Below are 26,362 nucleotides of genomic sequence, written 5' to 3' on the forward strand. Positions count from 1 at the left end.
GGGGCTGCGTCCATGCCCAGCGCTAGATATGTACGGCGTCTAGCAACACGTTTAGCCGCCGCCGTCTGTGCCTCCCTTCCGGAGCTCCGCCTCACAGCTGATCACCCTGCCGTCGCCCCATGGCTACAGCAAAATGTCCAGCCGCCGCCAGTCGGTGCCTCCATTCCGGAGCTCCGCTCACAGCTGGCCATCCCATACTGCCCGCTGCCGCCGCCATCACCCTCCCGCTGTGCGCCGCCCTCCCGCTGCTGCTGCCCTCCCACCAAGCCCCAAAGCTCACCCGCTGCCATCACCAGGGAAACTCCAGCCGGGCGGGGCGCTGCAGCTGCTGGAAAATTTGGAAGGCGCAAAGAAGGAAGCTCAGCTTCCAGTCTCACGACTTTTTGCTCTTCGCAAAAAGTTGCGAGACCAGAAGCTGAGCTTATTTCTTCGCGGCACACCTGAGGCACACCGGTTGGGAAACACTGGTCTAGATATCCAAATTTTCTTCTAATTGAATTCCACATTGATTTCCTTTAACCTTATTACAATAATTTTATTTTATTCTTACAGACATAATTAAGCCATTATATTTATGTCCACTTCTCATGTATTCTCCTTAAAAAATAACTAAAGACTCTTACTACCTCTTCCTGAATAAAAATTAAAAAATTATAAACTAAGAAAAAAGAAAGTGAGCCGCTCCGAGTCTTCGGAGAGGGGCGGCATACAAATCTAATAAATAAATAAATAAATAAATAAATAAATAAATAAATAAATAAATAAATAAATGAATGAATGAATGAATGAATGAATGAATAAATAAATAAATAAAAAAGTATGATAATAAAAAAAGAAAGGAAAAAAGAACCGCGCACTATTATTATTAAAGAGTTTAAAAATAATCAAAAAGAAAAGAAAAAAAGAGAAAAGAAAAACCCCAAAATCTTAATTACTAATCAATCCATTGTTTTAGTTGAGCATTTGTCATAATATTATCAATACTTCAATACATTCATAATATCTTTCCACCTTTGCTTACTATATATATTTCAATATTTTGGAACTTAATTAGTATTAAAAAAGAAAAAAAGAAAACTTATTTAACAATCATTAACTCACATCAGTCTTTTACTATTATAAATGTAAATGTAGCTGTAAATTATCCATATAATTCTATACTTCTGATACAATTTTTATAAGTTCATATTTTTTTTAAAAAAAAACAATGCTAATTCTATTTAATTGTATCTTTACATCAATTCATATTTAGTAATCAATCATCAATCCTCAAATTTCAATTTCTCTTGCCAAACCCCAATTGATTTATATCTAGCCTTTCTTGTCTTTCTTGTCTTTTTAAAATCAAATACTTTCTTCCTCTCTCTCTTTCTGCCAAAAAAACCATTTTTTCCAGATTTTCCACTTTCCATCCCAATTTCTTTCTTATTTTGCCCATTCCAAGGTGTCAGGTCACATCTATTCTCAATTCTAGTGCTTATTTTCATATAATCACCATCAGGCGTGTGACCCTTTTATGTTTGCATCATTATTTTGCTGTTGCGAAGTCTTTCCCATCAGTTCATAGCTCCTCCCTTCTTCTTCCTCTTCATCATTTTCTGTGTAGTCTTATTTCTATATTCATTTCTTCACTCAGAATTTTTTTTCATTATGCCTTTGAATAGATCTCTTATTTCTTCCATCTTCTCCAGGTTTGAAAGGACCAATGTATTTAAAATAAAACCAACTATCTGTCTTTTTACTCCTTCCAGGTTCAAATAAAGTTCAAATCAGAAATATTTTATTCTGGTTCCCAGCTAGTTCCCAGCTGCTCTTTATCATTTGTTATGGAACCGTTTACACAGCTCTGTTGCGTGAAGGTCATATTCAGTGAAAAAGAAATAACAAACCTGCAGATGTCCCCAATACAAAATCTCACAATAGCTTTCAATTCTTTTAACTTCTTTCAGGATTTTTTCAGTTTAAATTTCAATAGTTTCAAAAAATCAAATTTTAGTTCCAAAATTTCAACAACAGACCAAATGTATAATTCATGGGTTTTAGTTAATTTTTTTAGATTCATTTAATGTAAAGAGTCCTTTGATAGTCTGGCTGCTTCCATACTTCGCTGTAGCTTGACTTCAAAGGAAAAAAATTAGTAAAGTCCATCTCAAGGTTTTCTTCCGGCAAAACAGCTCACCTTTCTTCAGAATCCTCTCTCTCCTCCACCTGCAGCACAAAAACTTGGTTTACTTCTCCTTCCAGATGAGTCCTGATGCTTTATTTATCTCTTCCAAGCACATAGCCGGCGCAACTTTGGTGGCTGAGGCTGTTTCACCCGCGAGGTATGCTGACCTCCAAAATGGCGTGTGGCCAAGACCCCTTGTTCATCCCCCACTTCGGGGAGGTTCCGGGCTGATCCAACTGGAATCAGCACCCCAAACAGTGGGGGTTCGGCATCTCCCCGTAGGAGCACATTTCCAGGGAACTCTGAACAATGAAGAGGGTGTCAGGTGACGGCAACAGTGGGCTACTAAAAAAGGTATGGATGAGGCCTATACAGCTGCCCTCCCCTTTACCTTAATGAAGCCAATGTCCTTGGTGTATAGCAGAAGCACTGTCAACATATGTTGAGGCCATAGTTGCCATCCATGCCAGTTATTCAGATGCTTCCCAGATCCCCTCATCCCAGAGCACCAACCTCGCACTCTCCCCTCTCTGCTAGCAGCTGCCCCTTCTCCCTCCCTGCTGCCAAGTGACCCCATGTTCCCTGCTGCTGCCACTGCCATTCCAGAGGATGGGAGGCGCAGCTTGGAGACCAGGCTCTCCCACAACCTGACCAGGCAGACGGGTGGGTGGGAGAGGGGCGATCCTGATGGTTCAAATGGACAGTCCCTGATCATCTTGATCTATTGGCTGGGAGAGGCAAGTCTGGGCAGGGGCAAGATGTGGGCTGGGGGAGGCAGCAAGTAGTGGCACCTCAACTTGGCTCATCTTCCTCTCCACCACCAGCTGTGGCAGGAAGGGAAGACAGTTGTGGATTGGAGGGTGCAGCCAGCTTGAAAAGCCAAACTGCTGCACTGCCTGGAGCTGCCAGTGGAGGTGGGCGAGGTAGAACAAGGCCTGACGGGTGCACCTGGCTTTAAGTTCCCAGCCCTTTCTTTCTAAAACTGCCCAAAAGAGGGAGAGGAGGAAGGCCCACACCCGGCCCCTTTATCCTTTATCCCTCCAAGCTGTGCCTCAACATATGTTGACAGTGCTTCTGCTATACCAGGTGAGTGGCAAGGGCATGCAAGTGGGGAAGGAGTCAGAAAACACCTGGGTTATGGATAACACGAGGCAAAGGCAGGGAAGCAGGGAAGGATCCAGAAAACAGCTGGAGTGAAGGCAGGAAAGCAGGGAAGGAGCTGGAGGGTGTCTGGGGCATGGGTGCTGCTGGTAGGCCAGGGGCAAAGGGAGGGGAAGGAGCTAGAAAGAAGCTTGGAAATGGGCATGAGTGTAGGCTATCTACCGGGTCCCAGCAAAGGCTGATAAGCAAGGAAAGCAAGTGGCCAAAGCAGATGAGGCAAGAAAAGGAATGGTTGTAAGAAGCAGGCCAAACTTTGTTTCAGTTTGACTAGGAATGTTAGAAATGATTGTTAGAAATTGCTATCAAGAGTAGAAATACCATATGTTAGGTTTTTTTTAAAATGGCATAAGATGAGAATACACTGAAAAGATTTTCAGGCAAGACTAGAAATAAATAGTTAAAATGGCAAGGAATTGGATTTTTAAAAAGCTTAATAAAGAAACTTCTCATGTTTCAAATGGATTTAAGAACACACTAAGCTAAATATGTCTTAATATATAGTTTGAAGCTTGCCAATAAATTTAGTGTATGGTTTAGTGACTATTTATAACCAGAAACCATGGTTATATTTACCATAAACACAGCCTACTTTAGGCAGATGCTTCAACAGCAATGTTGTACTTACAAGATGCTGAAGTGGATCAGGAAGCTTTATTAAATAACAGAAGTTTATATTCCAATTCTAAAATGTTATGATTAAAATAAAATCATCTTTGTTACCAGATGTTCAGATATATTTATAGTGCATGGATATATACACATATACATTACAGTATATATTGCTTCAGCAATATAAGCTTACATTTAATGCCTTTTTGGCAATGCTGCTACATTGAGATCTGCGGTTAGATTGTTTGAGATGAGTACTCCTAGGTCCCTGACAGAGTGAGGGTAGTCTACGAGGTCATTGCCTCCCAACTTGTATTTGGTGTTCTGATATTTATTGCTAATTCATAGGACAGAGTATTTATTAGTTGAGATTTGGAGTTACCAATTGTGCGACCATTCTGACACATAGTCAAGGTTGCTTTGTAGGACAGCAGCATTGCCAGTGGTGTTAAATAATTTTACATCAACAGCAAAGAGGATGCAGCTGCTTTTAATATGATCACATAGGTCATTGATGTAAATCAGAAAGAGTGTGGGTCAGTGTTCTCTCTAAATTTTTTTTGGGGTGGGCGGAAAAGTATAGTGTCTGAGCGGCAGTCCCTTCGGGACTGGGCGACACAGAAATAATAATAAAATTTCCCTCTCGGCTTCTGGGCAGGTTTGGAAAACTCTGAGTTGATGATGATTTTTAAGTGAGCGATTGCTCACCTGCTCAGCTTAGAGGGAACTATGGTGTGGGTCCTAGAATGCTGCCTTGGGGGACACCACTGTTAACTGGTGCCAGATTTGATAGGGCCCTCCCTATTTTGACTACTTGTTGCCTGTTTGACAGGAACAGTTTGAAAGTTCCCTAATGCTTTGCTGTACAAATACAATGAGAAAATCAACCAGAAAAGAGATGATAAAATAAATGTTTTTTTAAAAAAAGTAGTGTGGCCTCTATAAAGCCTTTAATTGCTTGGGAAGGGGGAGCAGGAAATTGAGAATTATATGAAATGAATGTAAAGATAGGCTAAAAGATAAAAGTCTATTCACAGACTACAGAATCTTTTAATGTATAGATTGGGTAAAACTTCATTTTAAGCCATTTTTTTCCAATTTTAAATGAATTTGTAAATATAAATAAGATGCTATAAAAATGTTTTTTCTAATATAGATATTTAATAAGCCATAAATTTAGGTAAGAGCTGAAGCACCAGGAGTCCAAAGCATTCTTCCACAATCAGATTCTATTTTGTCATAGAGACGTGATAGAGTAGAGAAAGTAAAAATACTGTGACATGATCTTCCAGACATACATTATTCCTGCCTTGTGATAAACACAGTCTGGAAAACTGGCCTAGCTTAGCAGCAAGCTATTGAGACAAGCAATTACATTAACACACAAACTTTCTCAGGGGACAAGTTAAAAGAGGCTGATATGCTGGCAGCAAGTTAATTCAGCATCAGGTTGTTGGAATTTTGGAAGAAAGAAAAAATATGGATGGAGAACCATTATAGATTTAGGCAATGTTCCTACCAAAGATAGGCAAGTTTACTGAAGTGTTCCAGAATTTCCTGAAAAAAGGTGAACATCAAGACATTTTGCTAGCTGAGAGACTGCCAGTGAAGGGTAAATAATACCCTTGATTTATTCTAAATGGGATTTAGAAATACTTTAACACCATACTAAAATCCACATAAGCATTAGAGCATTTATAAACTGGTAATAATTATCCTAGAAACTGTTGTGATTCCGTCTGAGGCCCCTCAGGGAACGGCTGACCCTCTGCCGGCTCTCTGCTCAGAGGGGGAGGATGAGGAACAGGGAACGGCTGACCCTCTGCCGGCTCTCTGCTCAGGGGGGGAGGATGAGGAACAGGAGGGAGAGGAGGAGGAGGTTCAGGCAGACAAGGAGGAGGAATCTCAGCCCGAGGGGGAGCTCTCCGCAGCAAGCAGCCTGGATTCTTTAGATGACCAGGCACAAGGAATAATAGATTTCCGGCAGAGAAGGGCAATCCAACGAAGGGGACAATTAGCCAGGTACTTCAAGCACTGAATGGGCAACAGCTGGGTTTGGGTGTGGTGCTCTCCGGAAAGGCTAAAAAGGCAGACCCACCCTTCCTGGTTTGTGGAGAATTATCTTTGGGAGTCGTGAGACCTGGCTGTGATCTTTGGCGTCTTGGAATTCTGGCTTGTGACTTTGAATACTGAAACCTTGAGGGGAAAAGGTGGGTGTGCCAGCAAGAGGTCTGCTGTGAAGGCTCATAGCCTGCCTGTGGGGAAGAACAGGTTTTCCTCTGTGTTTATTTTCAAATTATAAAGTGCTTTTGTTTCTACCAGCGTGTCTGGCTGCTTTTTCCAGTTGGTGCTGAAGTCTGGGGGCACCCAGACAGAACAGAAACACTAGCACAGGTAGCCATATTTTTGCTACTTGATTTATGGCACAAGCTATAAAAAAGAATAGAGAAGGGAGAAATGTTTGTGTGTGCTATAACTCTTGCCTGTGCAGCTTTTCATGGCTAAATTGACTTTCTAATGTAGCACAATCTTATGTGCAAATAAAGAAAAGAAAGTTCACCAGAAAGTTTGCATTGGAGCTGTCTAATCATTTTCTCAAAACCCAATGACAGACAGAGGGATATCCCTAACTTTTATTGGAACTTTGGAATGGAGAAATGTTATTGGCAGATCAGGATTGTACTGTAATCGCATGAAGCATTACATGTTTGTTGTATTTTTAAAAATGAATCTCTTCTTTTATTATAAGCCGAAGAGCTCTGTAGATATTCTTTTTCCTGATTGTGAATATTGACATTTAAAGTTCAAAATTTTCTTTTCTTTAAAATAAACTTCTATTTACTTGTCTTTTGTAAGATTGGTTTACTTCCCAAAGTAGGAGGTAGGATGAAAATGTGCTTCTTCTAGTAATGTGGCTTAATATTATAGGACCAGTAAGTGGTACTATAGAAATTAATCCACTTATTTTCAGACCTTTTCTTGAACAGAAAGATATTGAAGGCTACACATCATAGACTTTGTAGTACTGATTACTTGCTAATTATTTTGTATTTTAACTTATCTTTCTCTCCTTAAATGATATTAATGGATTACCAGAGCGTTGCAGATTGAAATGTAGAGAGCTCCTTATTCTGTTTCTATGGTATATGGATTGACTGGTAGCTTCTAACATTCTTAACCTGCAAGATAAAAACTGTCTTCGCTCAACAGGTCAGAATAGGATAAGACTGTTAGTTTAAACAGCATGTCTGGTGTTTGTTTTCTGATAAAAGAGAGAGAAAGAGAGAGGTTGTTAATGTTAATTGAGATCTGGCCTTTCTCTCCATGAACTCCAAACAACATTAGGACTTTTTCCCTCATTAACATCTTAAATTTTAAGCCCCTGCTTTCACCAGAGCTCATTTAAAGGGATATATATGTAACATGTTTAATTCCATGTAACTGATTTCCTATGTAAAGGAAAGTTATTTTTATCCTATCCAATCAACTTTTATTTTACATTTTTCTTTGATGTGTTAACAATAAAAGAGAATAGAAGCTGAGGATTTAGGGAGAATGAAGGTGAAGGTGCCAAACTCTACAAGATAGAATAATTTTTATGAGTTTTGATTTTGCCTTTTCTTCTAAGAAGCACCCAAAACTCCCCCGCCCATGCAATGTAAAGCAAAAAATAAACATTCTTATATAAATGCTTTCTTTTGAAGGTGGGGATTGCAATGAACGTGTGAAAAGTTTTATAAAAGGGTTAAGTAAATGAGTGAGGTACAAGCTATCTATTGTTCCCTCAGGCAATTTAGCAGGCAGAAAATGTAAGCATGACTAAAATTTATTTATTTATTTATTATTTATTTATTATTTGGATTTGTATGCCGCCCCTCTCCGAAAACTCGGGGCGGCTCACAACAAGTGAAAAGACAATCCAATACATAATCCAATTAATTAAAATATTATAAATTTAAGAAAAACCCCTATACTAACATACACACACACAAGCATACCATATATAAATTCAACGTGCCCAGGGGAATATGTTTAGTTTCCCCATGCCTGACGGCAAAGGTGGGTTTTGAGGAGTTTACGGAAGGCAGGAAGAGTAGGGGCAGTTCTGATCTCCGGGGGGAGTTGGTTCCAGAGAGTCGGTGCCACCACAGAGAAGGCTCTCCCCCTGGGGCCCGCCAACCGACATTGTTTAGTTGACGGGACCCGGAGGAGGCCCACTCTGTGGGACCTAATCGGTCGCTGGGATTCGTGCGACAGAAGGCGGTCTCGGAGATATTCTGGTCCAATATTCTGATATTCTGGGGAACTTAAAAGGAAAAGGTACTATGAATGTGGATTGTGGGAGAGATTTCTAGCCCTCTTGAAATCCCTTTAATTTTGCCAAAGCTAACAAGGAGACAAAAAAAGTATTATTCTTCTGGGTTCAGTTCCATGGAATCATGGAGATTGCTTGGATAGATAGTTTAATGGTAGACAGGAGCACATGACATAGGCGCACCTAGCACCTGAGAGTTCTAGCGATACTGCTCATATGAATCAAGGCCAGATATTAAGATGTTCATAATGAATTATTTTAAAGCAAGAGATGTTGCTTTCCCCCCCAGAAATATATCCAATACATCCATTGTTTTACCTCCTAGTATTATAGTTCATATTTAATCCAAACCTGGCTCGTCTGCTTGATTTTTGCTTTATCAATCCTGTAGTTACTACAGCAGTTATTTCTGGGTTTTTCCCCTCACAGAAAAGTGGAGTATGATTTAATATTGAGATATATGTTTGCATAGCCTAGATCTATTTATCCTATGAAGTGATTCTGGTTTTTTTAACCTTTACCCTGTCCTTCCTCATCATTTATCTTTTTATTAATTGAATAGACCAGTTAATAGGACTAAAGCTTTGCAGAATGAATGAATGAATAAATAAATCATATCCCAAGATGATGTCACCTTAAGAGAGGCTGATATTAATTCATATTTTCCTTTTCATGGCTGGTACAGTTTTAGCTTATGTGCCAGGGCCTTCTTAGAAATTACCTGCTTTATTTTTAAGGAGTGGGAACTTGACATATCTGGCAAGCTCTGGAAACAAAAGCCTGCTCATGGTGATTGTGAGCATAATATAGAACTTATAATAAGCATCTCCGAAATCTGTAATGTACATCTCTTTTAAAAAAATATTATTTTATTCAGAAAATAAGATTTACTTTTATTAAAGTATTTATATTTGTACTATCTTCAAATAATCTTTATTTTTATTTTCATTTGCTATTGTGTATCAATTTAACAACAATTCATTTATTCATTTCAAACTATAAGCTGAAAGGCTTGTAAGATTACATATATCCACTCTTTCTCTTCTGGACTGTATGGAAAAGTAAACAATTGTTGTTACTGTATTAGTTTATGTTATATAGTTATTGCAGTTTTTGATTTATTTTTTTGATTGAGCCAATTATACCACCTGTCCAGGGTTTTATAAAATTCTATTTCGTCTTTGTCTTGTACTGTAGTTCCAATGTCAACTTAGTCATTTCTGCTCATTCTAATATTTTGTTAACGAGGTTTAACATTGATGGGGTTGAATCCGTTTTCCAGTTTGGGGCATATATTATTCTGACCGCTGTTACGATGTGTAAAATTAAATACCTCTTTTCTTTTGTGATCTTTTCTCTGAAAATGCCCAGTAGGAAGAGTTTGGTTTTAAAGGAATTGTTTTTGGAGATAATTTGTTCCAAACAGTTTTTAATCTTTATCTAAAAACGTTTTGCCATTGGGCATGCCCACCATAGGTGGTAGTAAGTTTCTAAACTTTCTTTGCATTTCCAGCATTTGGGGGAAAGGTGCCATCAGTAAAAGATTTTATATAAGTTCTCTTTGTATGTTGTTGCCAATGTTAATTCATAATTAATATTCTAAATTTTTCCCCATTCAGTTAAATTTATCGGATAGCCAAATTTTGGGCCCAAGCAATCATACAACCTTTTACCTCTTCATCTAGCATTTCATATCATATTAAAAATAGGTGGGTAACAATTAGTTCTGTTCTTACAGCTCAAAAGAAAAGTGTGATGCTATATTTTACATTTTCCATATTTGTTCTGTTTCATATTCTCCATTTTTCCTCTTGCAGCTTTTTATGAGGCACTAGTTTCAGCCGTTCTTTTTCTCACAACAAAATTACCTACTGTTAACTCAGAAATTTCCAACTAAGCTGCATCACAAGTTGTTTTGTAAATTCTGATTTAAAAGTATGCTGCAATGCAGTACTGGAATATGACGATAGCTGCTTTTCAGGAAAAAAAAGCCATGTGCAATGAAACTTTGATTCGTTTTTCTCATAGAAGTACAGTATATTAAGTTGTTTTCTTAATATTATCCAGTTCTTTTTAGGAGGATCTTTTTTTCTTGTTTGACATATCTTACTTGTGTCTATGTATGTGTATTTCATTTACACAATCACATATGATATCTAAGAACAAATAGATTAAGCTATGCCGACACTTGTGAGTAGGACTATAAAAGTTACCATGTACCAAATTGAATGTTAGCTGGACCGCATGCTGTACTAAACTAAAATTAATCTTTGCTTTAAAAAAAAAATATATTTAAAATCCCAATGAAATAAACTATATTAGATTGTAACATAATATGTGAGCTATGCTTGATATTTCATCTTATTCGGTAAGTGCAGTAATCCATGATCATAGCAAATATTTTAATTGGAGACAGGAGTGAACAAACCAAAATGTTACTGAATCCAGAATTTGTGCTTTACAATCAATTCCAACTAACGTTTTAACTTACATATGACTGTACAGAGTAATAACTCTGTAGAGAGAAGGTTGGTGGAGAGCAAACATATAAAGAGTAAATGTGTAGAGAATAACTTGTACTAAAATAAGACCTTAAAAGAAATACCCAAGAAACACTACCTAGGTAAAAGAGGATGAAGTATTTGTTAAGTCCTGCCAAGTAATATAATGTCCAGAAGTGACTCAGGTACAAACATTTCTCTAATTCACTTGAGTATAAGAAGTGGGAGGAGGTACAATAAGATCAAACTAACAACATTCTGTTAGATCAGATTCTCCTCATTGCTGACCTCTTTTCAATGGGACACCATTCTCTTATAATAGGCTGTTAAACTGGCGGATCCTGGCCTGGATGTGTCATACACAGGCCATGGGCACCCCAGCTCTGCAAAGGCGAAACAAAAGCATAGTAATACATCACAATATGTCACATGATGTGATTGAGTTTGACATCCCTGTCCTAAAGGCACAATTGTCCTCCAGCTTGTTGCTTTTGACAAAGGCCCAAAGACATGGTTTTGTAAGTGGGTGTGAGGACGAGGAATGAAAACAGAGTCCATCATGTGATTGATTTGATTGTGTTGTTGCTACAACAGGATTTTTAAAAAAAATATTGAAAGCTTCCTGAAGTTACCTACGTGTGAGTCGGGTGGCCATATAAATTTGTTTAACAAATAAAAATAGCCATTCTTATAAAGATAGTTTTTACAAAATATTTCCTCTGTGACCCCTTCATACCCCTATAGTCCACACTAGGACAGTTTATTTTAATGGTACGTTGAGGTCCTATTCATTAAAAAAGCCTCCAAAGTCCGACCATGAAATTGCTTCTGTAATGCATCATCTTTACAAAATAGTTAGCCCTCTCCTCTCCTTGTACAGATGCTCACTATCACACATAATATGGAACAGTTCACTATATTGAACAGGTAGATTTATCATTTTAATTTTTTAATAATGCCTTTGAGGTCTACATTAATTAAAAACCATTTTTGAATATCAAGATTGAGCTGGAGGCTTATGCTGCATTTTGTCATTGCCCTCAACGTGTTTTTTCCTAATCATTTTTAAGGTCAAATATAGCAAGAAACCTAACATTACCATGACTACTATTGTGTGCCTCTCTGAAACATGTTCTTTAAGCAGCTAACACCTCAAGGCAAAAAAGGGGAGAGGAGGAGGAGGAGGAGGAGGAGGAGGAGGAGGAGGAGGAGGAGGAGGAGGAGGAGGAGGAGACTAGTTGCTGTTGTTAAATAAATATTACTGGATTTCTCTTGCAGTTTGTGTGACTCAGAATCTCCATGCTTTACTCTAATTTTTTTCCTCGTCAAATGTTGTGTATGCTCTAATTATGCAAGTCATTATGCTTAGTTAGTAAACAGTTAAGAACAGTGAGTAGAATGGTTTTCCTTCATTGTGTCATTGTTGTTTTTAATCCATCCATACATACATGCTATAAATGTTTAACTATAGGGGCAAATGCTGTTGCCCAGCAACAAAGACTTGGCAAGAGCCCAGAAGCAGCTCCACATTACTAACAGACAATGGAGCACACTGTTCAGCGATCAATAACTTTTGATTTAAAGACGATGCCCAGTTTATCAGCCTTTCTATCTACAACTCCCAAGTGTATTAAGTGAGCAATGAATATAAGAAATCTATGGAAAGCACAGCTTTGTTTCAAATTTTGTCAAACAATTTATCATAAATATTCTCCATCCTGCTCAAATGATTACAGTTGTACTGTAAATTATACTACATATATACATACTGCCCTTGAAGAGCATTTAGAAGCATTTGTTTGTTTGTCAAACATGCACAAGATAACAAGTACAGTGGTGACTCTACTTACAAACTTAATTCGTTCCATGATCAGGTTCTTAAGTAGAAAAGCTTGTAAGAAGCATTTTTTCCCATAGGAATCAATGTAAAAGCAAATAATGTGTGCGTTTGGGGAAACCGCAGGGAGGGTGGAGGCCCTGTTTCCTCCCAGGAGATTCCTAGAGAGGCCCCACAGAGGCTTCTCCTCACATTGTCCAGCCCTGTTTCCTCCCAGGAGATACCTAGAGAGGCCCCACAGAGGCTTCTCCCTATCTTTTCCAGTTACAGTTTTAAAGGCTCGGGTTTGTAAGTGGAAAATAGTTCTTGAGAAGAGGCAAAAAATTTTGAATGCCCGTTTCTTATCTAGAAATGTTCGTAAGTAGAGGTGTTCTTAGGTAGAGGTACCACTGTATAGGTATGAACATAACCATGAACAAAGGAAGTAAATACAGATAAATGGGGACAGTAAGACAGGGACCAGCAGGGATGCTGGTATGCTTATGCACACCCCCTTTACGGACCTCTTAGGAATGGGTCAGGTCCATGGAGACCCTTTGAGGTTGAAGCTGGGTTTGAGGATGCAGCAACAAAATCAGGAAGAGCATTCCAGGCACTGACTACTCTGTTGCTGAAGTCGTATTTTTTGCAATTGAGTTTGGAGCAGCTTACCTTGAGTTTGTATCGATTGTTTGCCTATGTATTATTGTGGTTGAAGCTGAAGAAATTGTTGACAGGGAAGATGTTGTAGCAGACAATTTTCTGCACTATGCTTTGATTATCTGGGCAATCTGGAACTGGGGCGCAGTTCCAGATTGTGCAAGTCCAGAATTTCAAGCCTGGTGGGATAAGTGATTCTATTGTGAGTAGAGGAGTGAAGTACCATTTTCGTGAAATACCTCTGGACCTGCTCAATTGTGTTAATGTCTGATGTACAGTGTGGATTCCAGGCGGATGAACTGTATTCAAGAATTGGTCCGGCAAAGGTTTTGTATGCCCTAGTTAGCAATACAATGTTACCAGAGAAGAAGCTTCACAAGATTAAGTTAACTACTTTTAATGCCTGTTTGGCAATGCTGTTACAGTGAAATCTACACTTAAATCGTTTGAGATGTATTCCTAAGTCCTTGGCAAAGTATCATTTCCTATATTATTTTGTTACTGTAAATTAGGTTTAAGAGGGTTGCGGAATACTTCTAGGTATGATTCCTAGAACATGTTTCAGGGGATGGGTGTGTGCAAATATAGCACTTGTCTGGAGTTCTTTTAAAATGTAGCTGCTTTTTAAAAAATTGTGCAATCATGCTGCAAGCACATTTTTGACATCAAATCAAAAGCATTGCCTAACTCTAATGATTTCCCTAACAGCATAAAGCATCTGAAGAAGAAACACCTTTTTGATATTTCGGCACCTGTTTTAGGCAGTCTTTTAAAAATGTATCATATTTATTAAATGAAATCTCCTCAAAATTCCTGTACTGTATTTTAACAAAACAAGTGAATATTTTAATATGACTTCATCAGTTCTATTCTATTTACTGAGTGCAAACAGATTTTTCCTGGTAAAATTCAGCTCCATACTTCCACCCAGTGGGCTTTTCTTGATAAAAATTGAAGTACATTTTTAACACAAAGATGAAGCAATTTTCTCCTGCTATATTGGGGTAAATAGTGTTACATTTATACCATTTTTAGTGTTACTATAATTAAATTAAACAACTAAATGGCTCTAGTCATTTTACATCACATACATTACATTATAATCCTTACAGTACAATTTTACAGACTAACATGTCAACTCAGCCAATCCACATTACATATTAGCCGCCCCGAATCTACGGAGAGGGGTGGCTTACAAATCTAATAAATAAAGAAATAAAGAAATAAAGAAATAAAATATTATAGCCACAATATTAAAACATTCCACGGGTTTATATAAAGTCTAAAAAAATATGTAGTTGTTACTGTATTGTATAGGTAGAGTATGCTGATGGACTGGCCTAATCTGATTAATTTGTACTTTTGTTAGTGTAGAAAGTTAGCATACATCTCTTTTAGAAGAATATTTTAGGGAATACAGTATTAAAAAGGCAAAATATTATATTTTCCCTACAGGAGAAACATATTTCTAAAGAGAGTAACTCAGAGCCACAGTCCCCTGCTCCCAAGCATATGCTAAGCTGAGACCAGGTTTTAGAAATGTAGATTTGGTCATCCATTCAGGACAGGATATTTTAAACAAAGGTAGAATGGTAGGATTAGCCCTCACTCAAAATCCAAACCAGGGCAAAGCCATTAATCTAAATCTAAATCCGTGGTGCGACTGGAACAACCTAGAACTGAACACATTGAAAACTGTAGAAATGGTGATAGACTTTAGGAGAAACCCTCCCATCCTACCACCTCTCACAATACTAGACAACACAGTATCAACAGTAGAGAACTTCACATTTCTATCATATCTCAAGACCTAAAATGGTCACCTAACATTAAAAACATCATCAAAAAAGCACAACAAAGAATGTTCTTTCTGTGCCAACTCAGGAAGCTCAAACTGCCCAAGGAGCTGCTGATATAGTTCTACAGAGGAATCATTTAGTCTGTCATCTGCACCTCTATAACTGTATGTTTTGGACCGACACAGACTTCAGAGGATAATCAGAAAAAACAATTGCTGCCAACCTGCCTTCCATTGAGGACCTGTATACTGTACGAGTCAAAAAAAGGGCAGTGAAAATATTTATTGATCCCTTGCATCCTTGACATAAACTGTTTCAACTCCTACCCTCAAAACATCGCTACAGAGCACTGCACACCAAGACAACTAGACACAGGAAGAGTTTTTCCCCGAACGGCGTCACTCTGCTAAACAAATAATTATTTCAACACTGTCAAACTATTTACTAAGTCTGGACTATTATTATTACTAGTTTTTTTTCTCATATCACCCATTTTTTCCCATGTATGGCTGCATGATTGTAACTTGTTACTTGTATCCTTAAGATATGATTGTTTCCTTGTTGCTTATTTGACCCCTATGACAATCATTAAGTATTGTACCACATAATTCTTGACAAATGTATCTTTTTCTTTTATGTACACTGAGAGTATATGCACCAAAGATAAATTCCTTGTGTGTGCAATCACACTTGACCAATAAAGAATTCTAAAATTCTAAAAAAATTAAGACAAAATAGGAATTGGCCACAGAATACAAGCCTCATCACATCATCACCCTCTAGGTTTCAACCAACTCAGACAACCTCAGCTATGACTCCCGCGTAGCTGCATGTACATCTTGACTGCAATCAATAGAATACATGCTTTTGCCACAGGAACAGGAAGCTCATGTTCAAAGCCTAAGTGACGGTATAAATACCTCTCTCTCCACTTCATGTAGTTAGCTGCCCAGAACCTCAAACCCATGTGGTCCTGTCCATTAATAATCCATCTTTTCAATCGGCCTCCATGTTTCCAGTATTTTTTTCCCCAATTGAAACTGAACCAGATGCATATTTCTTCCAACATTAGGAAGGATAGCAAACAAATTTAAAAACCTCTGAAGCATTTTAGATTAAATTAGATTAAATAAAGCAAGCTTGGCCTAGGAAAGAACAGATTGTTGTGTAAAAGGGCTTTGGTCTCTACTGAGCCCTAGGTAAAATTATTGGCTCAGAATTTACAGAAACGTTCTCTTATTTCATCCAAATAACTAAAGGCAGCAAACATGCAGGTATTCGGTAACAACCACAATCACAATTAAGACCAGAACATCTGTTACTGAAACAGTCATTAAATGAATTGCACCCAATTTTACAATCATTTTTGCTATGGTTAAGGGTATCACAGTTATGTAATTCCACCTTCTCCCATTGACTGTTGGAAGTTGGCTAAGAAAGTTGCAAATAATGATCACGTGATCTTAGGATGCTGCAGCCATTGTAAATACATGCCAATTGACAAGTGCCTGAATTTTCATGAGGTGACCCTGGGGATGCTGCAATGGTTGTAAGCACAAGGACTGCTGATATTTTTTTTCAATGCAATTATAAATTATAATGGTCATTAAATGAATCGTTCTAAGTCAAGACTATTTATATATTATACTGCTTCTTCCTATTTTCCTACAATTAGACTGCGAGGTGGTTGGGCTAAGAGAGACTGGCTAGAATTCACCTAACTAGCTTTCATGGCCAACGCAGGACTAGAATTCATAATCTCCGGTTTTCTAGCTTGGGGCCTCAAACACTAAATCAAGCTTCTTCTGCAAGTCCAAAAAGACAGGACCTTGCCTCATACATGCTATATTTGTTCACGTTAAGTTAGGTTATATTTTAGATCTAGCATCTAGATTGTGAGAAAAAACATTGTCAAAGCAGAACATCGGAATGCTAGATGTCATGGGTATATTAACATAGGTAATCTAGCTGTCAGCATTCTGAGTTTTCCAAAGCCATGTCTGGCAACTGTGACTGAAACCTATCATTATATATCCTATATAAAATTATATCCCTATATCCCATTATGGTATATAGCATACTGTGCTATTTATAGGGACTAATGTGAAATGAATGATTGGTGTCAAGAAAAGCTGAGAGAATTAGAGAGGGTAGGGAGATGTTTCCTTTTGGTTTTGGATATACAGTACTTTCAATTCAGAATAGGAAAGAGCTGGTGCTAGAACAGGTGTGGGTGATGAGCAGCCCTGCACAGTTGAACCGGGTAGGGGGAAATTGCAAATATAGCTCTAGCCTCTTCATATCTATGGAAACAGTAAGGGTGTACTTTTCACACATGGCGTGTCCATTTTGGCTTTTTTTTGTAAAATATATAATTATTATTATTTATTAGATTTGTATAATGTAATATATAAGTGTCAAACTAATTCCATTATGTTGCCATATCACAATATTTGATCCCTTCATGGAACAGGAGGTGGGCGTGGCCTATATCTGACCGTTTGACTCTCCGGGTGTAATATATCATGTGTTGTTGGTGTTCATCTGAGGTTGTATTTACCGTACCTACTTTTAAGAACTGCAAAGGGTCAGGTGATTTTTTACCATGTTCTCATACATAAAGCCATGTAACTCAAGGCTTTCTTTTTCAGATGGTTGTGTTAAATTATTGCAATTCATTACAGAATTCTTGAGCAAATTAGAACAATGGCTAATCTAGTATTGTGAAGATTGCTTATGAAGTATTTAATAGTATTGAGCTACTAGTATGCAGGCATCTGGTTGCTGAAGATACTTCTTAAACCAGTGATGAACCTTTTTCCCCTCGGGTGTTGAAAGAGCATGCGTGCACGTTATTGTGCATGTGTGAGTGCCCACACCCATAATTCAATGTCTGGGGAGGGTGAAAACAGCTTCCCCCGCCCCCCCGGAGGCCAGAGACAGCCTGAATACCAACTTCTGGTGGGCCCAGTATGCTTGTATTTTGCCCGCCCCAGGCTCCAAAGGCTTCCCTAGAGCCGGGGGAGGGTAAAAACTCCCTCCCCATTCGCCCGGAGATTTTCTAGAAGCCAAAATGCCCCCCCTGAGCCTTTGTGCTTGCTAAAAATCAGCTGGCCAGTACACACATGCACGTTGGAGCTGAGCTAGGGCAACAGCTCGCGGGATGCCAGCAGATATGGCTCTACGTACCACCTGTAGCACCCATGCCATAGGTTCACTATCACTGTCCTAAACTATTTATTATACCTTTCAGTGTTGAATGTTATCTATACCCAGATATACATTAATACACAAAATTTTCCTACCTTGTTCCAACTAGATCCCATTAATCCCATATATTTCTATCTTTAAAAACAAATAATTCTGTTGCATTTCTGTAACCCATTTTCTCTATGTTTAAATGCTCAAATTTATCGTAGTAATAATTGCGCTATATTTAGCAAACATTTGCAAACTCTATTTCTGTTCTTTTATCATGTTATGCCAAGAACACTTTGTAAATAGTCAGTTAAAGTAAATTTTTGAATGTATGAAAAAAAAAACCAGAGGAAAACTAAACCAAAGATCAGTTGTATTGAAAACAGCGATGGAATTCTATGCATGCCCACTTAGAAATTGTACAGGTAGTCCTCGACTTACGACAAAAATGGAGACCAACATTTCTGTTAATTTTGCCCCATTTACTGACCTTTCTTGCCACAGTTGTTAAATGAATCACTGTAAATGTTAAGGTAGTGACAGGGTGGTTAAGTGAATCTGGCATCCCCGTTAATTTTGCTTATCAAGTCACAAAAGGTGATCACATGACCCTGGGACACTGCAACCATTATAAATGTAAGTCAAGCATCTGAATTTTGATCATGTGTTCATAGGGGTGCTGCAATGGTTCTAAGTGTGAAAAACGGTCACAAGTCATTTTTTTCAGTACTGATATAACTTTGCATGTCACTAAATGAACAGCTATATGTTGAGGGCTGCCTGTAGTAAGGCAAAAGGAACTGTTTTAAAGTCACAGTACAAATGCACCACATACATTCAGAAAGTTTAGCTGAATTTCTTAAAAATACAGAGAACATTTTAATATAGTCAGCCTATTCAAATTGTAATTTAAATTTTAAAAATCCTTGCAAGCAGATTCTTTCAACTTTCAAAACTATTTTTATTATAACTTACGGTAATAAACTTTAATAAGAGTTAAAGCTACAAAATTTAAAGGTAGGCCATTGTAGGAAAAAAAGTCCATAATCAGTTTATAATATCATTTTTTGTGTCTGTAATTTAACAATATAACAAGTTATGATTTTTCCTCAATTTTTTGAAGTAGATATTCCATTTGTAAATTTAGATTTGGTTGTCCTTTTCTAGTCCTTTTACTTAATATTTTATATGTTTCCATTTTCTTCTGTTTATAAAGTTTTTGAGCTTTCTCTCTTTCTTCTCTTCTTTTTTTGGCTGCCTGAAATTTAAAAAAACTAGAATAATGAAGATGTACTTATTTTACTCCTTTAGTTATTTCATACTATGCATATTGCATCAATCTTAGCAACTATATCCTGTATATAACAAAAATAGCATCTATAAACAAACATCCTGAATGCTCTTCTCATTTTACTCACAAAACAGAGCATGCAAGTGTTCATCTTCTACTGATGAAACATAAACATATGCTTTTAAGACTATATAAGACATACTCAAAAAAAAGGATCAGCATTATTGAAATCAGTAACTGCCTATGTAAAACTTAAAACCAAACCAAGATATGTAGCCCTAAAATCAATGACTTTATTTAAAGTTACATACTTCTTTTTTCTCGTTTCGTTCACTCCTTATTTTTTCATAATCCTCTTTTGCTTTCTGGTTTGAAGTTTTTGCTTTATGTTTTCTCTGAATCACATTGCTCCTGTGTTAAACAAAAATACTGGCAATTAAATTATGTTTTTGGTTAAGAACTATATTCTCTAAACCATGGGTCCTCAAACTTTGCAACTTTTAAGACTTGTGGACTTCAACTGCCAGAATTCTCCAGCCAGCAATGCTCCAGATATGCTGGCTGGAGAATTCTGGCAGTTGAAGTCCACAAGTCTTAAAGTTGCCAAGTTTGAAGACTTCTGCTCTAAGCATTTTGGGAACTTTTCATTCAATGACAACCTATGGTATAGATGAATGGCAAAAATCCTTAGATTATTATATGATTCAGCCCAGTATCTTATTTAGTCATTGTAATTTTGGGGGGGAAAGTCCTAGAAATAATTTTACAATTGGTCTCTGGGGAAGAAATGGTGAAGTAAAAATGCCTTGCTAAAAGCAGAGCTAATGATTATGGAATGAAGAACTGGCTAATAAACTGGCTCTTTATAATACCTCTTAGGAGCTTGAAATTGCTCACAAGTACTCTAGGCCACAGGCCACCAACTAATGGTCCATGAGAGAATTTTGGTGGTCCGTGAAGAAATTTTGGTGGTCCGTGAAGAAATTTTGGTAAACAGCATCCAGTCATGGCAGCAGCCAGTTTGCTGTCTATTGCACACACAATGGACACTTGCCTTCTGAGATCGGTGGCTCTTGGTGGTGACGCAGCTATTGCTACTCTGGGACTGAGAAGGGGGGCAGCAGCAGGGCTCTGGAAGGCAAATGTATGTCCTGGGGCTGCACATGCACTCTCAGACTCCCCCTCAGCACCAGAGGAGCAGCTGCAGCAGCTGCCACCAACTTCTCAGGGGTCTCATGGTGGTGGGCTTTGCTGCAAGCTGGTGTCCCTGCCTGACCCGGCTGCAGGCTTTGCAATGCCTGTCCTGGTGCTTCCTCTTAAGCAAGTAACCTTTTTGTAAACTCTCAGCCTCCTGAGAAAAGCAGATAGTGGAAGTGGTGTGAGGTTTTCCTTGCTTGAGCAGCCATGAGTCCTCATGGCCTGGGCCAAGGGAAGAACTGGCTGGTCTCCAGCCTGCTTGGTCCCACCCCTGAAAGGCTGGCGGCAGCTATTGTGGCTGCTGCTCTGGTTCCGAAGGGTGTATGACAGTGCCGCACCTCACTTCTCAACCCCAGAACAGCAACAGCATCTCCATCAAGGGCTGCCTGACCATTCACTGTTCACCAATCTTGCAGAAGACCAAGCAGGCTGGAGACCAGTGGCATTTCCCTAGGCCCAGGCGGCTTATGGCTGTTCAAGCGGGCTTCGCAAAACCCGCAACCAAGTTGAGCAGGGACGCCGGCTTAAAGCAAAGCCTACCACAAGGCCCATCCACCCAATAAGCTGTGCTGCCCCGGGCCAACTCAACTGCAATTCTTAGTTGGACACCACCAATGGCTTTCAGCCCATCCACCCCACAAGTGAAGCAGGTGGCATGAAGAGACAATCAGCCGCACCTCCCTGCCTTACCCCGCCCACCGCCACTTCCTGCGAACATCCTGGGAGATGTTCGGTGTGAGCAGGAGTATCTGGCACACCTATCTGCTGGCTCTCCAGGCTGCGCCACTGTCTCCTTGCCCCACCAAGGCCTCCATCAGCCCCAGAGTCTGATGTCGGGAGAGCTCCATAAGTGCATGCCCTAATCCTGCCCAGTCCCAGAAGGTCCCAGCCAAAGATGAGAGGAATGGTAGCGGGCTGCCTGCCCTCCCAGAGCACTTTCTTCCTTCTCCTACTGCCAAGTAGCGAGAAAGAAAGGAAGGAAGGAAGGAAGGAAGGAAGGAAGAGGGAGATAGAGATAAGAAAAGAAAAGAAGGAAAAAAGGAAAGAAGGAAAGGAGAGGAGAGAAAAGGAAAGGGAAGAAGAGAAAAGAAAGAGAAGGAAGGAAAGAAGAAAAGGAGGACAGGAAAGGAAGACGAGGAAAGGAAAGGAAAAGAAAGGAGAAGAAAGAAGGAGAAAAGGAAAGGAAAAAAAGGAAAGGAAGAAAGAAAGGAAGAAGACGAAAGGAAAGGGGGGGAAGGGAAAGGAGGGGAGGGACTACAACTACAACTCTGGAATATGGGACTGACTTTCCCAACAATATCAGCAAGCCACTGTCAAATAAGCTTCAATTGTTTTGTAATAATTACACTAACTTTAGTAATTGTTACAATTAAAACCACCTTTAAAGATTTTGTCATGATTAAATAAGCATTTACGATTTGTTATAATTAAGCATTTATAATTTTGTTATATGAAATACGTGCATTTCATATTAATAAAATTGAAGTTCTCTAATCATTGTTTTACAAATATATTTATCTCTTCAAAAAATGTATTTTAGTGGTCTGCAGGATTTAAAATTATGAATTTGGTGGTGAACAGGATTTAAAATTATGACCTTGGTGGTCCCTGAGATCCAAAAGCTTGGGAACCTCTACTGTAGGAAATTGCTTCTTGCAGAGACTAAAGACACCACTCTGTAAAAGATTTCCATGGGTGATGAGGGAATCTTGCTCAAAGCACAGTTGATATCTTTTAAAAGTTCAATGGATTTACATACTTCCTTTTCTAACCATTTTCACAAATTATTAGGAACTTTTAGATGAACAAATCTGGGTGAATTTCCTTCACGTCTTAGCAACAGAAGTTTTAAAATACAGTGTTCCCTCGATTTTCGCGGGTTTGAACTTCACGAATAGCCTATACCACGGTTTTTCAAAAAATATTAATTAAAAAATACTTCCCGGGTTTTTTCCTATACCACAGTTTTTCCCGCCCGATGACGTCATACATCATCGCCAAACTAATAATTTTTGCAAATAAATAACAAAAAAATAATTATTTTTAATAATTATGTTTATAAATATCAGTAATAATGGTGAGTAAATGGTTGTTAAGGGAATGGGAAATGGTAATTTAGTGTTAAGGGATGGCTTGTGATACTGTCCATAGCCAAAAATGGTGTATTTACTTCCGCATCTCTACTTCGCGGAAATTCGACTTTCGCAGGCGGTCTCAGAACGCATCTCCCGTGGAAATCGAGGGAACACTGTATAAGTTAAATGACATCCTTGGGAATAAACAGCAAAGAAATAACTTTGATTTTGGAAACTCACAAATAGACTAAGTCCAGTTAAACTTGAAATAAGATTTTGGAATTGCTTAAACAAATTCTGTCTGTGGAAAATATTTTGGTTTTAAATTCTTTAAAAACAAAGTAGTAGAATGGAATTTCAAACATTATACTCCAGAAAGATTGTATTAAAGAATACTTACAAATTCAGAATGAAAACTGTTAGGAAATATAAAGTTGATTATCTGATAAAGATTAAAATAGCTGTTGTTCTGCCAACCCTTAATAAACGTTTGCTGACATCAGAACTAAATGATAATGCTTTAAATATTTGTTTATAGAGATGGTATATTCAAAAATAAGATCATTTATTTTAAGAGGGATGAGTATTAAACTTGTTTATACTTGTAACAAAGTCATTATTTTATATGTTTTTCTTTATTATATTCTTATTTTTCTTTATTTTCTATTTATCTCTATTTTTCTTTATTTTCTATTTACCTCTATTTTTTTCTTTTCTGCACTTTCTATTTTTCCTATGTTTTATTTTTCAGTTTGTATTAGTTTTTATTGTTTCAATTATAATTTTTAATAATTTAAATTACTATAAATAAATCATTTTGCTACTTAGAAAATTAGCATTCTTACTCTGAAGTTACAGTATCCTTCTCTTCAAGTATTACTGGTTTATGTTTAGGTTTCTGCTGTTTCTGAAACATTTCTTCTTCAGCTAAATAAAGATGTTTCAGATGTTCTGGATATTGTTCTGTATACTGAACATTCTTCTGAGGATTCACATGTCTTTCCTTTTTAAGTAACTTTTGGTAGGCACGTTGAATTTTTTGTTTTCTCCAAATGGCAAAGCCTTGACCTAAAAGTTTAGAACAAAAAGGTTAATTATATTTTAATAAATGTATTTCTTTCATAATATGTACTCAGCAATCTAATATTTAAAACTGAAATTCTGTTACTATACCAATCTGTATATAGTAATGATTCATTGGTTACAAAGTGTATACCTTGAGATGGGACAGGATTCAAGAATACATACTGTATTGCCATACCCCTTTATCTGTTCCATTTGTAAATTCAATGTCAGCTAACAATTAGAGCTTTAGCTAAGACAGCAGTCCCCAAATTTCTGGCTCTGCAGACTTGCAGTGGTGCGCAGCGGGAAGGGGATGGTTTTGCCTGCCACTTGCAGAAATGCAACTTAGCGCACTTGTCCATCACTTGTATATCTCAGTACTCAACAGGCTGCGGACCAGGGGTTAGGGACTCCTGGCAAAGTTATTTATAAAAACTGCTAGAGTCATATGAAAAAAATAAAACCCATGTAAAGTTTTTTCTTTAACATATGATAACCAAATCATATTTATTCAAATAGAATATAACTGTCTTCCTCTGTGGCTGTCCTTTCCCTCATTCAGTAATAGTACAGTAATACAGTAAAGTAACTTTTTTAAAAATGTAGCGGGGATTCTTTGTGTGTGTGTGCGCATACAATCAATATTATCTATTTTATGTAATCTTCTCATTCTTGATCTTTGTTGGGATGCTCTGCATTAATAAAATGATCTCACAACTACTGATATTACTTTTTTTGCCACAATAATAAAATACAGAAATGATATACACTGCTCAAAAAAATAAAGGGAACACTCAAATAACATGTCCTAGATCTGAATGAATGAAATATTCCCATTGAATACTTTGTGAATGTGCTGACAACAAAATGAAATTGATTGTCAATCAGTATTGTTTCCCAAGTGAACAGTTTGATTTCACAGAAGTTTGATTTACTTAGAGTTATATTCTATTGTTTAAATGTTTTCTTTATTTTTTTGAGCAGTATATATTCTCTTCCAGGTTAGGCGTCCTTAATTTCACAGTCTGGCCAGTTTCTGCTTCCTTTGGACACCAGTCAAGATCGGCTACCTTTGTTACCTAGCTTGGCGTCACAGAAAAAAAGTAAGAAAGCAGAGAAACCATAACATTTCCCCCCTTTGGCTCGTCCAGCGCGGCGAAGTTCATACCCTCCTTGAGGTTTCCCCTAAATTGACGCGTGTCCCATCCCCGGGGCTGCTTCCGATTCAAACCAGCCGGATTTTTTTCTTTTCCTCCTTTTCTATTGACGCTCGGAGAGCCTCTATTCTTCCCAACTGGCGCCATCGTACAACCGATTCGATTTTGTCGCACGTTGCCTATGTCATCAATAGGTGTCACCGTCGTCTTTTCAGCTGCAGTAATATCCGATCGGGAACAACGTAGAAACAGCTTTGTTCGGCACTCGATTCGTTTTGCCTGGGAAGAAAAGTCGAGCTCAGGGAGGAGGAGACGAAAGGCAGCCCCATCGAGGCTGAGTTATCGGTCCTCCTTCCCGGCGTGTTTTCTTCAGTGATTGGCTCGCGGTTGCTGTGCAGGGCTCACCATGTCGAGGTGCCCTGGAGAGCCCTCTCCGGCCGCCTCCCAAGAAAATTACCCTTTGCCTCCGGAGCCTTCCGCGGAGACAGTAACCGAACGACTACGGACAGTCGCAGGGTTCCTCCGGTGGGGACTTCCGCTGTGCCAGACCCACACGGTGGAATTCTACACCAAGGGGCTCTGGGAGAAGTTCGTAGCTCTTCCACCCGAGACGGTGCTGAGCGCGCTAAGTGGAGATAGGTTGCAGCAGCTCCTGGAAGAGCCGACTCCGCAGCGCCCCTTAGAGGATGTCGCCGGTAAGAGCCACCATCTGGAAAGCCGCTGGCTTGAGCTCTTCGAGTAGAACTGTCTGCCCTCATTCAGAGGGCGCGCTGTCCACGACGAAAGCCGCTTCGTTCCTTTCGTTTCTTTCCCTCCGCTCTTATCCGTCCAGCCTCTTGCCACCTGTTGCCGCAATCTTCGTCGTCACCGTCTGGAATCAGGAGGATTTGATGAAAATGTCACTGCCGTCACAACGTTCATCCTTTAAGTGCAGCGTTTTTCAACCTTGGCAAAATTAAAATTAAAAGGCGGGGCAAAATTGCCCAGGTTGAGAAATATTGCTTTGTGGAACTCAGGAGATTCCCTGGGCCCAAGGGTAGGCAAAGTTTGCTCTTCTATAACTCCCAGAATTTCTGAGCTAGCATGATTGGCTCAGGAATTCTAGGAGTTGAAGTCCACAAGTCATAGAAGAGCCAACTTTGCCTACCCCTGCGCCTGGCAATCTCTCCCCCCCCCTCTCATCCTCTCCCTCTTTCTCTACCCTTAGTCTTGCTTCCTTTCTGTATGCCCTCAGTACTAATTCATACAGTTCTTTTTCCTCAACCCAGCCTGCATTGTTAGCATATAGCAAGGAAAAAACCGAATGGAATGTTAAGAGAGAGCTAATTTGCATATTGGTATGTAAATCAGT

The 26,362-nt window shown here is 38.7% G+C and overlaps 2 protein-coding genes across 2 annotated transcripts in view; one reads left to right on the top strand and one right to left on the bottom strand.

Annotated features, from left to right (window-relative positions):
* Positions 1-19,166: 19,166 nt before the first annotated feature.
* CCDC59 (coiled-coil domain containing 59) lies at positions 19,167-25,483 on the bottom strand. Its single transcript, XM_070755771.1, has 5 exons — positions 25,417-25,483; positions 25,023-25,290; positions 23,635-23,857; positions 19,829-19,928; positions 19,167-19,484 (listed from the first exon to the last, which is right to left on the bottom strand). Exons 1-5 carry the CDS (start codon positions 25,417-25,419, stop codon positions 19,323-19,325), a joined length of 756 nt encoding a protein of 251 aa, XP_070611872.1. The 5' UTR covers positions 25,420-25,483; the 3' UTR covers positions 19,167-19,322.
* Positions 25,306-26,362, top strand: part of METTL25 (methyltransferase like 25) — a 43,113-nt gene continuing 42,056 nt past the window's right edge. Inside the window, exon 1 of the mRNA XM_070755770.1 lies at positions 25,306-25,706. Coding sequence (XP_070611871.1) covers positions 25,418-25,706 — 289 coding nt within the window. The 5' untranslated portion in view covers positions 25,306-25,417. The remainder of the gene's footprint in view (positions 25,707-26,362) is intronic.

This window comes from Erythrolamprus reginae, chromosome 6, assembly GCF_031021105.1.
Source record: "Erythrolamprus reginae isolate rEryReg1 chromosome 6, rEryReg1.hap1, whole genome shotgun sequence".
NCBI classification, from domain to species: Eukaryota; Metazoa; Chordata; class Lepidosauria; order Squamata; family Dipsadidae; genus Erythrolamprus; species Erythrolamprus reginae.

What these genes read in the sequence shown, in the direction of transcription:
- CCDC59 (XM_070755771.1), bottom strand. An exon ending in TAGGGGAAACCTCAAGGAGG is followed by an intron (nt 23,858 to 25,022) that starts GTATGAACTTCG and finishes CTAAACTTTTAG; the next exon opens with GTCAAGGCTTTGCCATTTGG. An exon ending in AACGAAACGAGAAAAAAGAA is followed by an intron (nt 19,485 to 19,828) that starts GTATGTAACTTT and finishes TTTAAATTTCAG; the next exon opens with GCAGCCAAAAAAAGAAGAGA.